Source organism: Heterocephalus glaber, unplaced genomic scaffold (assembly GCF_053883595.1).
Source record: "Heterocephalus glaber isolate CG9 unplaced genomic scaffold, H.glaber_assembly_v1.0 deba00001564, whole genome shotgun sequence".
In the NCBI taxonomy this organism is placed as follows: domain Eukaryota; kingdom Metazoa; phylum Chordata; class Mammalia; order Rodentia; family Bathyergidae; genus Heterocephalus; species Heterocephalus glaber.
The window spans coordinates 10581493-10595607 of NW_028258351.1; the positions used below are offsets into that span (position 1 = coordinate 10581493).

Genomic DNA, 14115 nt, shown 5'->3' on the forward strand with positions numbered 1-14115 from the left:
AGTGTTCAGAAAGCTATGAGCTGAGTCTTGGTACCAAGGGTTTTTCATCTTCCCTGAATCCTATATCCTATATTATCAATCTTTACTTCTACCACATTTTGGCTTAAATCTAAACCCAATAGAAAAGGGAGTGTAGTTCAAATATCTCTTGGTTTATTTCCCCTGTAGATAAAAGGACAAGTTTTCCTATTTGATACATGAGAAAATTCAAATCACAAAGGGCAGGGCAGTTTTCATGTTACAGATTATAGCACTCATTACCTTTACCCATTAGACCCTTAGAAATAGTGTTGGAGGAAGAAAGGTTTAAATTTTTCCATTGGCTTTACTGGCAAATTAAGATGACATTTCTTTGATGCCTTTGGAGTGAAAATGTGGTAGGACTCTGCCTCCAGTGAGGCAGCAAACCATACTCATCCATCACTGCACACTGAGGCCCTGGCAAAACATGGGCTATCATCCTCCCACCCCCACCCCCACCCCAGGGCTGCTGACTGAACTGTCTAGTCATACCCTACAACTGCCCAGCACCTTACCTGGGGTAATGCATTGGGGAGGACTTGGGTACCACCATCACACAAAGGAATCAGTCCCCTTCTAGATAAGAAAAAAACCACCTCAAACATTCACTGCATTAAAGGAATAGGACAAGGTCAAAAGGTGAGTTTTTTCTCTTTACTGGTTTATAATAATCTTAAAAACCCCATCACACCCATAAACCACCACAGGTGAGGTGAGAGATGGAGAATGAATGCTACAGTATATGGATAGAGTGGGGAATCCAGGTTTTCCCTAGGGATGGCACGGGATGGAGGCAAAGAGTATAGATAGGAGGCCCTGGCTTGGACCTTTATTGCTGGTTAGGGGTTGGCTGGCAGAGGGGCAGGGGGACTCAGGTTGAACTAGGAAACATCTCACACCAGACATGAGGGCATTTGTAGGGGTGGGCAGTACATTTTCCATGCAGACTAGGGGTGGGAGTGAGCTTCAGAAACTTGCACCCCTACACAGGAAGAGATGGGTTTGAGGTTGACTTAAAGCCAAGTTGGTGTCTGGTCCAGTTTCTTATAGTGGCAGCTTCAGGGAGAGGCTTTGTGTGTCGGGGGGGGGGGGGGATTTCCGCAAGAAAATCTGATTTGGAGATCAAGCAAGAGGTAAGGGAGACAGGACTGCTCTTTTAAGTTTGATTCCAAAAAGTGGGACCTGGAAGGGGACCCTGGGAAAGACGGTAGTCAACACCTGGGGAGAAGGCATTGTACCAGAAGCTGCAGGGGCTCCTGAGGGCTCAGGGACAGGGAGGTACCAGTGTTCACAGAGGGCAGTAAAACAATTAGGACAATAAATTAGGACTTCATGTTGCTATCATTTGGCATAACACAATCAGGCTTTTTTTTTTTAAACATAAGGCAACTTGCCAACACATAATTTAAAAACTGGTCTTCAGTCACACTGCTTCAGATCACTAGAGAATTTCTGGCTAAGAAGAGTGGACAGTAAACAGAACCCAAAACCTTCAGTATCAGCTCACATTCCCCCAAACGAGGAAAAGTAAGGGCTTATTTGGTTTTTTTAAAAAAATGTCAGAGCCCAACTGCATCTTTTATCAGAAGAGGGGTGCAAAGATTTACAATAAAATATAAAGTTACAGAGAAGAGTTACATTTCTAGCCAACTAATTTATCACTTAGGAATGAGACAGAGCATGGAGTGGATGGGGGATGCTCTAAGAATGGGCAGGGGCGGGAAGGGCTGTTTCCAACATAGGCCCATTTCCAGCAGTTTACAACCATGCTCATTTGGTAGAGGAAGAATTCAAAGAGCTTAAGGCTTTGTGTTGTTTTTTTTTTTTTTTTCTCCTTCATTAATCTGAGGGGCTGCAAAGGGAGATGATTAAGAGGGTCAGTGTACCTGTGGGGCCACTCATACACACTGCTACTCAAACCCTCACTACATTCATACAGAAACATGACATTTAAAACTTACAGTGTAGAGCAATATTCTTAGCCAGTGTAGGGAGAACCAAATGCATTTTAACTTTTTTTTTTTTCCTTTTTTGGTGTTTTTTAATTCCAAACTCCAATGTGATCATCCCTCACCTACCTAATTTCTCAAGTAAGGTAGTTTATTTTTTTGCTTTTTTTTTTTTTGAAGGGAAAAGGGGGGTAGGGATGAGAACAGCAGTTAAGTTAGGAGACAGACAATGGTGAGAAGGAATCTTGGGATGCCAGCTGCCCACTGCATTTTGCTACGTCTGGAAGGAAAGTCAGGAACCAAGACACCAATAGAAAGGGTTTTTTCTCCATTTTTCAAGGCTATGGCCTTGCGTAAGGGAAAGGAGACGAAGATTGGGTTAGTTTTGATTTGAGATCTTTGGGTGAATAAGGAATTAGCTTCTAGAGCACTGGAAAGTCTGGCTTCTTAATCCCAAAGAGCAAGACAAAGGGCCTAGAGCGAAGGGGCCTAGGCCCCTTCCTTTAGTCACATCCCAGTTCTCGTCAGAGGTTCAGGAAAAGATGGGAGGATGGTCTGAAATGGCTGAGGTGGAGAGCCTGGCAGGCAGTGGAGAAGATAAAAGCCTAGTGTTAGAGTTAGGTTCTAAGATAAAAACACAAGTTGCTGGAGGGGAGGATTAAGAGGACCTCTTCTGCCCCCAATTAGTTCCTGCCACGTTCCCTTCCTCAGACATCTAAGAATGATCACATTGGAGCAGCGAAACTTTGAAACTATCCAGTTACTTAAAAGTAAGACTAAACCTAGGAGGGCGATGTAGATGTATGACATGTTGCTTCAGCAAAGTACCATGCCTCCCTATCTATACCCCGGATGCTGAATATGAAGACTTCGACTATCTGTGGGGTCAGGGGCTCGGCTGCCAGGGGCTCGGTGGGCCTTGCTCAGCATGGCCAGGCTCTGTTCTCGAAAGCAGGCCTGCTGGAAATCCCCACTCAGGTAATCCACTGTTTGCATCAAGCTGTTCTGGCTTGCCACTGGACCGCCCCCAGTCCCTGCTCGGTAGTGGGCCCCAGGAACTGCTGCACAGTCAAGGGGTGCACCTGTGGCCTGCCCGCCATGGAATGGCATGGCAAGGTCCTGAGACCCCGAGCTGTCGCTATTAGGAGTGGGCAGAATGTTGTTCCACAGGGGTTGGAAGTAGTGACCGTTAGGGTAGGCCAGTGGGGCTGCCAGGCCGTTGACTGGTGGGGATGGGGTTGGCTTCTCCAGGGGTGGCTTCAGATGGAAGGACTGTGCCAGGCAGAGTTCCTGCGGGTAGGTAGGGGCTTTGCCCACAAAGCCAGGCCCTGCCAACTCACGTCCTGCTGCATGCTTGCCTGCCAGGCCAGGGGCTGGCGTCCCACCAGCCTCGCTGCACATCTGTTGTAAGTGAACCAGCTGGTGCTGGTTCCAGGCAACTGGCTTGAGGTCCCTAGGGTAGCCAGCAGGGGCTCGAGAGATGCTTGTGGGCAGGTTGACAGAGCCTGCAGCAGGCAATGCGGCCGTGGCCGCGTGGGTGTGCTCCATGGGATTGACCACACAGGAAGGCATTGGTGTGGGGATGCTGTGGGTCGAGACCCGCGTGCTTGCATTGATGAGCAGACTGCGACTAATGGGGCTGGGGTTGGCGATCTGGCCCTCACACACTGAGGTAGTGCTGATGCCTGCCCTCGTCTGGCAAAACTGGTTGATCTGGTGCACGATGCTGCTCAGGTCCGGGGGCTGGCTGTGCTGCAGAGTTGCCGCCATCGAAAGGGGGATACTTGAGGTAGACACGGTCACATTCGGGGGGGCATCTGAGTCTGGCACCTTCCGGCCTCCATGCAGCAAGGGGTTGGGGGGGTGCTGGAGACCCTGGTGGGCCAGGGCCTGAGTGTGGACCAAGCCCTGGGCTTGGGGCAAGGGCTGAGGGTGGCCCAGGCCCTGAGGCTGCTGGAGGCTCTGAGGGTGAGACAGTGCCTGTTGTGGCGGGATACCCTGAGGGTGCTGCAGCGTCTGGGCAGGGGCATGGGCCAGGGTCTGTGCATGCTGCAGGGCCTGCTGACGGGCCAGAGCCTGGGCCTGGGGATGGGCTAAAGTGCTGGGTGCCACAGTAGCATAGGGTGCCACTGGGGGGTTCATGATGGCCTCAGGTAGTAACCGGGCTCGGGTGCCGTCAAAGTCCTTGAGTATGCTTTTGGCTGGCACTTTGACAATGGCAAGCAGGCCTGCCTTGGTGGCAGCCTGAGTCGGGTAGGGGCTGTAGCGCTGGGCTGATGTGTCGAGGCCGTTCACAGTACGACGAACGTGTTTCCGCTGGGGAACCTTCACACTGTTGGGGAAGATTTTTATAGTCAGTGGGTTGTTTGCGACCTTCTTAGCATACGCGTCCAATTCGGCTGGGGTAGGATAGTGAGCAGTTCTCATTTTCTGTGTAGTGTCCCCTAGAGAGAGAGAGAAAGAGAGAGAGAGAGAGAGAAAGAGAAAGAGAGAGAAAGAGAGAGAGAGAGAAGAGGGAGAGCAAAGAGGGAGGGAGCTCATCAGTGCCAAGCCAACCAGCCTTTCTAGATTCCCCTGTTGAGGGCGTGGCATGAAAATTAGGTTTCTGTAGCCTTCATTCTAGATCCAGCCTCAGCCCCCACAATAACAAGTACTGGTGGCATTTAGTAAGGACATATAGTGAGCACCAGTCCCTGTGCCAAGGGGTAGTCTATCTCAGTTTTCTTCACTACTGCTGTAGGAGGCAAGTACACTCAGAATCTCCATTTTATAAATGAAGCAACGAAAAAACAGAATGGCAAAGTAACTTCCTAAATCCCCCCTTTTTTTTGAGGCAGGGTCTTGCTATGGAGCCCAGGCTGGCCTTGAACTCGCTGTGATCCTCCTGCCTCAGTCTCCAGAATGCTGGGTTCAAAGGCTTGTGCCACCACACCTAGTTTCTTTTTTGTTGCTGTGGTTTTTGGTTTTTTGAGACACGCTCTCACTCTGATCAGGCTGGCTTTCAAGTGAGTAGCCCAGGGTGGCCTCAAACTCATAGCAATCCTCCTGCCTCAGCTGGGATTACAGGTGTGTATCATCACATCCAGCAAAGTCCCATATCAGAGAGAGCCAGAATCTGCCAATTCTTATAGATGTAACCAAGAATTCTTCTGCTACATGGAACTCTTACGTTCCTACCAGCCAAACTGGCATGGGGGTTGAAGGCTCTAAGCAGGATTGCATGACAGCTTTTGTGGCCAGTAGGACTCTTCTCATGACACCCTGATAAAGAGGGTATCCAGAGTGACTTAAGCTTCAGTATGTAGTGGCCAATGAGGGTCAGCTTTCCCCTTGTGCCTCAGCAGTGGGGTACCATGCCCACTTCAGACAGCAGACAGGACAGACACTTTTTTTTCAGGAGCAGAGGAAGAAGCTGCCCACATCTCTCCCCATCCCCATGTCACAAGTTCACTTTTGTTTACAGTTTACTCTGGTGCCTGACTGGGTGAAGATCAAAAGGCTTTATTTATTTGGCTGCTGGAGAGTGATAATAAATGGCAGAGCAGCAGGGAAGGAATTCGGAAGAAAGGATTCAGAGCATCTTTGAGTCCTGGGAGTCAAAAATAGTCTGTATTTGGTCCATGTCAGCTGTTACTTTCCAAAAAGAAAGAGGAAAAACCTGCCTTCCTTTGGAGACTGCAGAAATACCCACTCAATGCATCTCATTAATGTTAACAGTCTCTTTGTTCCTATCTCCGGGTGCCTCCCATCAGGGAGCTCCAGCGGATGTCAGGCTTCCAGTCAAAACGGAAAAGGTTCCCTAAAGAAGAGCTCTTTAAGGATGCCCCTGTCCGGCAAGGGGTCTCTGCTTTGTTCTCCCTCTCCCAAAGGAGGGGTCACTCCCAAGTATACACAAAAGGTGTTTAATAAATGCTTGCTGAATGAGTAAGAACAGTCTGCTCAAAGTATAAGGAAATGGGCTTGGCTGTGAGCCTGGGCTCAGCTAGCTGACTCTGCCCCTACTTCCTCCCTTGCAGAAGGCAGCCAGGACAGACCAAGGACTGATCTGCTGAATGCCCAGCTTGTGGCCTCGGCTGGCCTTGGCCCAAAGGAGACCCCATTCAAAGTCACGTCACTGGGCATCAACGGGAATAGAAGCAGACAAGTCAGTGTATCAGAAGGAAAAGGGCACAGCTGCCAGTGTTTGGTGGCATTGCTGGTTAGCCTGTAACAACTGCTTAGAAACTGCTGCTCTTGAAAGCAGGAAAAGAAAGCTCAAGTCCAGGAGGGACAGACAAATTTGGTCCCATGCTTGAGAAGGCTAACCTGAGCAAAAAGAGGATACAGAAAGGAAAAACTGTGTTTTCAAATACTGGTATAATGCCTTGTACTTAGTAGATGACTCCAACATATTCAATAGCCTGGTGTATTTGCTATGTATAGAATAGATGCTCATACATAAATTAAATGTTTAAATCAGAGTCTACGAACTTAAAATTTAAGATTCTCTAGCCAAGCATGGTGGTGCATGCCTGCAGTCCCAGCACTCAGGAGGCCGAGGGAGGGGGATCACCAAAGTTTGAGGCCAGCCTGAACTACAGAAGGTGACCCTGTCTCAAAAAAAAAAAAAAAAAGGCTGGGAATTTAGCTCAGTGGTTCCGCCGCCTTTTTGGTGGTGGGCTTTACTCTTTGAAATCCAAGTGAAAGAGTGGTACAGTAAGTAGCAAGAGTTCCTTTGTTCCAAGTCAGTATCAACTGTCAGTGGGTTTTTTTGTTTTGTTTTTGTTGTTTGTTTTTTGAGATAGTCTCACTATGCAGTTCAGGCTGGGCTCAAACTTACTAAGTTGCCCAGGCTGGCCGCAAACACTTTTTTCCTAGCAGAGGTGACAGGGCAGCTTAGGCTCAATTCAGGTGTATGGAATGGGACACTCAGCCATTTTGATTAGTTTTCTTTGTCCTGCCTCCCCTGATAGTGACAATGGTAAAAAGGGCAGTCAAATAAAGGAATCAGAATTAATAAAAATGAGGCTGGAGACAGTGAACACAAGGTACAGAATCTTTGTTAAGAAAAACCACAAGGATGAGGTGAGTATGTTGAGTAAGAAGGAGGTCACATTCCGGAAATACAGTACCACCCACCTCATGTACCATGGTTAAGCTCAACCTTTAACAAAACATGTTTACCTCAACATTTTCCTTTTTCTTCTGAGGTGGGATTTCACTATGTTGGGCAAATAGGCCTTGAACTCCAGGACTCAAGTAACCTTCCTGCCTCAGCTTTTTGAGTAGCTGGGCCTACAGATGTGCACCACCACACCCTACTTGTTTCTCAACACTTTCTTATCACACGGTCAGGCTGGCAACTTTCTTTGTTCTGTAACATATTCCCCCTAACTGCATGGCTAATGCAGATACATAGCTTTTAAGAAACATACTAAGCCGGGCATGGTGGTGCACACTTGTAATTCCAGCACTTGGGAGGCTGAAGCAGGAGGATCACCATGAGTTCAAACCCAGCCTAAGCGACATAGTGAGTTCAAGACCAGGCTAAACTACACAGTAAGACCCTGCCTCAAAAAAACCAAAGAGCTGGAGATTTAGCTCAGTGGTTCTGCCTCCTGCCTCGCAAGCACAAGGTCCCAAGTTCAATCCCAGGTACAAAAAAACAAAACAAAGCAAAGAAAGATACATTATAAATATCTGGTACCAACACTATCACTAATACAGACATAACAGAATATGGAACCTACTGTTGAAAAAAAGTTAGATCTAGATTCAAGCACTGGCTTCCTTCTCTGCCTGAGAGTCTCAGTCATTCCTAACTCAGCAACAGAAATGATACCTGCTTTCCTACATCACAGAAGTATTACCAAGATCAAGAAACTCTATGAACAGGAACATGCTGTGTGAACAGGAACCACAACTGTTAATAGTTGTCCAAGGACAGCACATTTGGTTGAGTCTGCCCAAGGATAGGACAAAGCAAACTGATAAGGAATCCTCAACTGTAGGACACCCTGGCCTTGAGCCTGAGCATTAAATATGGCAGAAAGCACTATTGTCTAGCTCAGGGTTTGGAAGGAAAAAACTTTTCCTGCATCCAACCTTCTTAGAGATGTCCCTGCTTATCCTCCTATTTTAAAGGTCAGAAGACAAGAGTGGCATATGTAGTAGGAACCTGCATCTGGAGGGCACAGCTAGTATGTTTCAAACACAAGTTGTGGAATCTGACCTGAACGTGAGTTCTACATCAGTTACTGATAGTCGTGTGACACAGGCGAGTGACAAACCCTCTTTGCCTTACCTTGAGAAAGTAATTTCCATATGGAATTATTAAGGAATAAATGACAACATATGACTGGACACAGTGGTGCATACCTATAGTCCCAACAACTTAGGAGGATGAGGCAGGAAGGTGGCTTTAGACCAGGAATTCAAGGCCAGCCTGGGCAACATAGTGAGACCTTGTCTCAAAAACCAAAAACCAGGGGCCAGGGATTTAGCTCGGTGGTTCCGGCACCTGCCTTGCAAGCGCATGGTCCCGAGTTCGATCACTCGTACCAAGAAAAACAAAAACAACAACAACAAAACCAAAACAAGTAAATGACAACATTTAAAAAAAACATTGAACCAAGTGCCTGGCATGTGGTAAACTCTCAATAAATGTTAGCTATTATTTCTAATATCTCTATGAGTTTATCTAGTCATTGGGTGAATTCTCCATTTTCAGCCACCTCCACAAGGGGGCAGACAGGCATCTAAAGAAGCAGAAATAGGCAAGTGGCATTTATCCCAGAAGGCCCAAGTATCTGTCATAAATTAGGTCAAAGTTGTCATTTAAAACATGGTGTGAAGACTAAGGACCCTGGATAATTTCAGACATTTATCTCTCCTTCCATCCTACTACTTTTTCTTTTTCCATCCTACTATTAAGCTACATCCTCATTCCCTTTTGTAAATTTAGAGACAGGCACTAAGTGCCCAGGCTGGGCTAAACTTTTGATCTTTCTGCCTCAGCCTCCTGAGTAGCTAGGAATACAGGCATGTGCTATCACTTCCTTTTTTTTTTGAGACAAGGTCTCACCATGTAGTCCAGGCTATTCTTTTTTTTTTTGGTACTGGGGATCGAACTTGGGACCTTGTGCTTGCGAGGCAGGCAGCAGAACCACTGAGCTAAATCCCCAGCCCAATCCAGGATATTCTTGAATTCAATATATAACCCAGGATGGCCTTGAACTCATAATCATCCCTGCCTCAGCCTCTCTAAGTGATGGGCTTACAGACATGCCTGGCCACAGTAAATATTTTATGAGCCAAAACTATATACCTGGATCCTGAGCTAGGAAAGTGAAGCTTGGAGTTAAGGAAGAAAAAATTAGAAAAATTACATTTTTGAGGCACTAGAAGATGGGTCAGAAAGACATACTTGTAAGCACAGAGTTCCAAAATGACTGAAGACTCTCAAAGCAAATGACACCATGGAATATACAATCCAGAACAGTTCAAGGAGCGTACTGACCTGTCCCCAATTGTGGCCTCTACAGCTTCTGGATTCATCCAAAGCCAGTATGTTCTCTAACCTAGTCTGTTCTTTGGAAAATTATACATCAAAGATAGGAAATGTATTATAGTCTCCCTCACACAGAGAAAAGGCAGAGAGTATAGAAAAAGAAGGGACTGAGCTGGGTGCAATGATGTATACCATCCTAGCACTTGGGAGGGTGAGGCAGAAGGATCACAAGTTTGAGCTGACCCTAGCAAACATAGAGCAACCCTGTCTCAAAATGAAAAATTAGCCAGGTGTGGTGGCACATGCTGTAATTCCAGTACTAAGGAGGCTGAGGCAGGAGGATCACCAAAAGTATGAGGCCAGCCTGGACAACATAGTGAGATCAAGGCCAACCTAGAATACATAGCAAGACCCTGTCGCAAAAAAATAAATAAAGAAAGAAAAATCAATTGTCAGTACTACCAAAAAAAGACAGAAGGGACCAATTGGGAAGCTATTAGTCAGATAACTTACATTACAAAGCCACATATCTTATCTCTTAACCCTTGGTCCATCTCCCATAACTCAAGCTGACTTTTTTATTTTCTGCAGTGCTAAGGATCAAACCCAGAGCCTTGTACATACTAGGTAAGCACTATGCCACTAAGCATAGCCCCAGCCCAAGCTAAATCTTAAAATCTAAAGCATATTAAACTATAAATGCCTGTGTACCACTCACCCCATAGATCCTAAGCTCTGTGTTTCCAGCTATTTATAAGACCCTTCTAAAAGCTTGAGATGTGGCTTGGCAAGGAGTGCTTACCTAGCATTCATGAGACTGTGGGCTCTCAGTTGCTAGCATCACAAAAAACCAAAACCAAAACACCCTCTGGAGGATGGGGTGCATAAAAAGGCTCAGCAGAGTCACAAAACTGTTTTTGTCCTTGGGATTGAAACTAGGCTCTACCATGCCCATCAACTGGTGACTGGATAAAGAAGATATGGGGTTTTTTTCATGAAACGGAATACTATGCAGCCATAAATGAGAAACTAGAGACATTTACAGCTAAATGGAAGCACACTGAGGCCATATTCTTTTTTTTTTTTTGTACCAGGAACTGAACTCGGGACCTTGCACTTGCAAGGCAAGCGGCAGAACCACTGAGCTAAATCCCCAGCCCTTGAGGTCATACTCTTAAGTGAAACTAGGCTCTACCACCTGAAATCACAAAACTAGTTTTTTGTTCTAGTACTAGGGATAGAACCCAAGGCCTTGTGCATGCTAGGCAACTGCTCTATTCACGGAGATACACTACCAGCCCTTGTTTATCACAGAACTTTTTGCTGGCTATAGTGGTGCATGCCTATACAATGGACCTTCAATGACTGGCTGCATATAGGAACAACTTGGGTTATGACTGGAATTTTAGTTTTAACTTACAACCAAAGTTTTGAGTTATGACCCATATGCTGGTGGCTTGAGCAGTTGTAAACGCTTGCAATACCAGAAAAGCGTATGTAAACATATGTAAGCATCAGTCTGCACATGTTTGTCTGATGCGTGTCAATCTGATGCATGTGTTTGTGGACATGATTTCATCAGTGCTTTATATAATCGCTACAATTACTCCTATCAAAATGGCCCCCAAAACGCTAGAAAAGAAGCTAAGGAAGGGAGGGACGGTAAAGAAAGCAATCACAATTGAAAAGAGGGAAAACTGTGGAGAAATGTGAGTGGTATTTGTGGAACTGATCTCACTAATATGTACAGCATGTTGAAATCCACCATCTCAACAGCCTTACAGAGAAAAGATTTGTATAACGAAGCTAGTGTTGCTAAAGGTGTTATTCAAATCAGTAAGTCACGATCAACAGTGTTAGACAAGGTAAAAAGACTATTGTTGGGCTGGGGATTTAGCTCAGTGGTTCTGCCGCCTGCCTCGAAAGCGCAAGGACCCGAGTTCGATCCCCAGTAACCAAAAAAAAAAAAAATTAGCATAAAAGACTATTGTTAGTGTGGATAAACAAAAGGCAGATGGCAGGTTATAGCTTATCTGAGTCTATAATTTCTGAAAAAGCTAGGGCTATAAATGCAGATCTTATAAAGAATAATCCATCAGCAAGTGATAATGGAAAACGTTTCATACCAGTAAGAGGTGGTTTCACAATTTTAAAGCAAGAACTGGGGTTCAGGGCTGGGGATTTAGCTCAGTGGTTCCAGCACCTGCCTCACAAGTGCAAGGTCCCGAGTTCGATCCCTGGTACCAAAAAAAAAAGAACTGGGGTTCATAGTGTAACTAGGTGAAACAGCCAGTGCTGATAAAAGGGCTGCTGAAAATTACATACGCCATTTTAAAAGGATTACGCAGAGAAATGGCTTTTGCTCTCAAGTTTTCTTTTTTCTTTTTTTGGTACTGGGAATCGAACTCGAGACTGTGCTTGCAAGGCAGACAGCGGAACCACTGAGCTAAATCCCTGGCCCTCAAGTTTTCAATTGTGATGAAATTGGCCTTTTCTGGAAGAAAATACCTAGGAGAACATACATTATCCAGGAAGAGAAGAAAATGCCAAGCCACAAACCTATGAAGGATAGGCTAACCTTATTGCTATGTGCCAATGTGAGTGGTGACCTTAAAGCCTCTCTTGCCTTATCACTCTGAGACCTCTAGAATGTCCAGAAAACATACAGTTATAAAGAATAGGCTAGGGATCATGTGGAGATCTAATGCAAAAGCCTGGGTAATTTAGAGTACGTTTTCTTGAATGGGTCAGGAGTTCTGTCCTACTGTTAAGAAATATCTAGAGGACAAAGGTTTACCACTCAAGGCTCTCCTCATCATGGACAATACTCCTGCTCACCCATGAGATTTGGAAGAAGAATTGGTTGAAGAATTTCCATGGCTCTCAGTCGTATTCCTCCCACCTAGTACAACTTCACTACTGAAGCCTATGGACCAGCAGGTTATAGCTAACTTTAAGAAGCTATACGGGCTGGAGATTTAGCTCAGCGGCACCAAAGGCCAAGGTCTTGAGTTTGATTCCCAGTATGAGGTGTGGGGGGGAGCTATACACCAAGAAACTGTTCCTGAAGTGCTTCCAGATGGTCTCCAATACAGATTTAACCCTTAAAGAGTTCTGGAAGGAACATTACAACATCCTTTCCTGTGTGGGGTTGAGAAATGCTGGGCCAATGTCTCTCTAAGGACACTGAGATCTGCCTGGAAGAAAGTGTGGCCTAAAATTATACAGGAGAAAGACTTTAAAGGCTGTGTAGAGGAGCCTGAGCCTTCAATTGACCTTGTGGTTGATGACACTGTCACTATAGCAGAGTCCATAGGCTTGCAGATAGACAGTGCTGATGTTGAGGAACTGGGGGAGGAACACGCAGAGGAATGGTCTACAGAGGAACTTCAGGAACTTCTGGCTGAGCAAGAGGAAATGACAGCTGAAGAGCTGGGAGAATATCAACAATCAGTGCAACAAAGTTCTTCTCGTAAATAAAGGAAATCCTGAAAAAATGGACAGAGCTATGAACATTTGTAGAGAAGACTCACCCAAACAAATAAAAAGCCAATTGTTGCATTCACTTGCTTAATGACAATCTCATGTCATACTACAGAACAGTGTTAAAGAAAAGACAGAAACAGTCAATCTTAGACCACGTTTTTTAGTTCTGAAAAGATTGAGACCTAGTGAGCCAGAAGCAGGTCCTAGGGGGCTACAGACTCTGCCAAGGAGAAAAAGGACAACAGAGAGCCAGATTCCTGATGTTCTTATGGAAGGGGACTCTCCTTTCAAATAATAACCACCTTCCATTTCAGCCTCCCTGCCTGCAAGCCAAAGATGTCTACTTGAATGGTGAGTACAGTATGAAATTGTTGTTTCTGGTAAACTGGGCACATTTTATAACTTTTTGGTGAATACACTAGGAAAATTATTGGTGTTTCTGGTAAATTACACACATTATATAACCCTTTTTTATTATGAAAAGGTTAGTTAAGGGGTACTTTGGGAGCCTCGGAACACACGATGGGTATTTCCCTTATGGGAAAAATAGTCTTGACTTACAACCAACTTGAGTTACAACCAGCCCTCACAAATGAACTGAGTTCATAAGTCAAGGGTCCACTGGGATGCTGGGGCAAGAGGATTGCCGTGAGTTTGAGGCCAGCCTGGACTACACAGTGAGTTAAACACCAGCCTGAACTACACAGCAAGACGCTGTCTGAAAACAACAACTCCCCCCGCAAAAAAAGAACCTTAAAAAACAAAACTATTTTTAAGGTCACTTCAGCTGATGGGCCAGGGTCCTAAGCAGCTGCATGGCTACTGGTCTCCAAAGGAGACAGCTATTCTCCATCTTGATTTCACTGCAAATGTTTAATGCTAGCAGCTATAGATCATACAACAGGATTTTTTTTTTTATTATTTACAAATTTTGGGAGAAGGACAGAAGATAGCAGGAAAGGTGAAAAATACCATTAAATTTTATCCTTTGGAAAGGTTGGGGTATATTTAAGTATGAGAAAAAGAAAGTTGTTAGAGATCAAATACAGTGTCCCCCCATCACGTAGACATGAGAACCTGAAATCAGGGAAGATTGGTATCTCCAGTGCATATGTGCATGGAACCCAAAGGCTCAAACATGCTAAGAAAGCACACTACCACTAAGATACA

The 14115-nt window shown here is 45.3% G+C and overlaps 1 protein-coding gene across 12 annotated transcripts in view; it reads right to left on the minus strand.

Annotated features, from left to right (window-relative positions):
- Positions 1-661: 661 nt before the first annotated feature.
- Positions 662-14115, minus strand: part of Fam222b (family with sequence similarity 222 member B) — a 76161-nt gene continuing 62707 nt past the window's right edge. For 7 of the 12 annotated variants that reach the window (XM_004857017.3, XM_004857016.3, XM_087191531.1 and 4 more), the window contains one exon: positions 662-4414. In XM_004857017.3, the coding sequence (XP_004857074.1) occupies positions 2808-4414 (1607 nt within the window). In that variant the 3' untranslated portion in view covers positions 662-2807. The remainder of the gene's footprint in view (positions 4415-14115) is intronic. The other 5 variants (XM_004857021.3, XM_087191535.1, XM_087191536.1 and 2 more) reach the window with 2 other exon arrangements.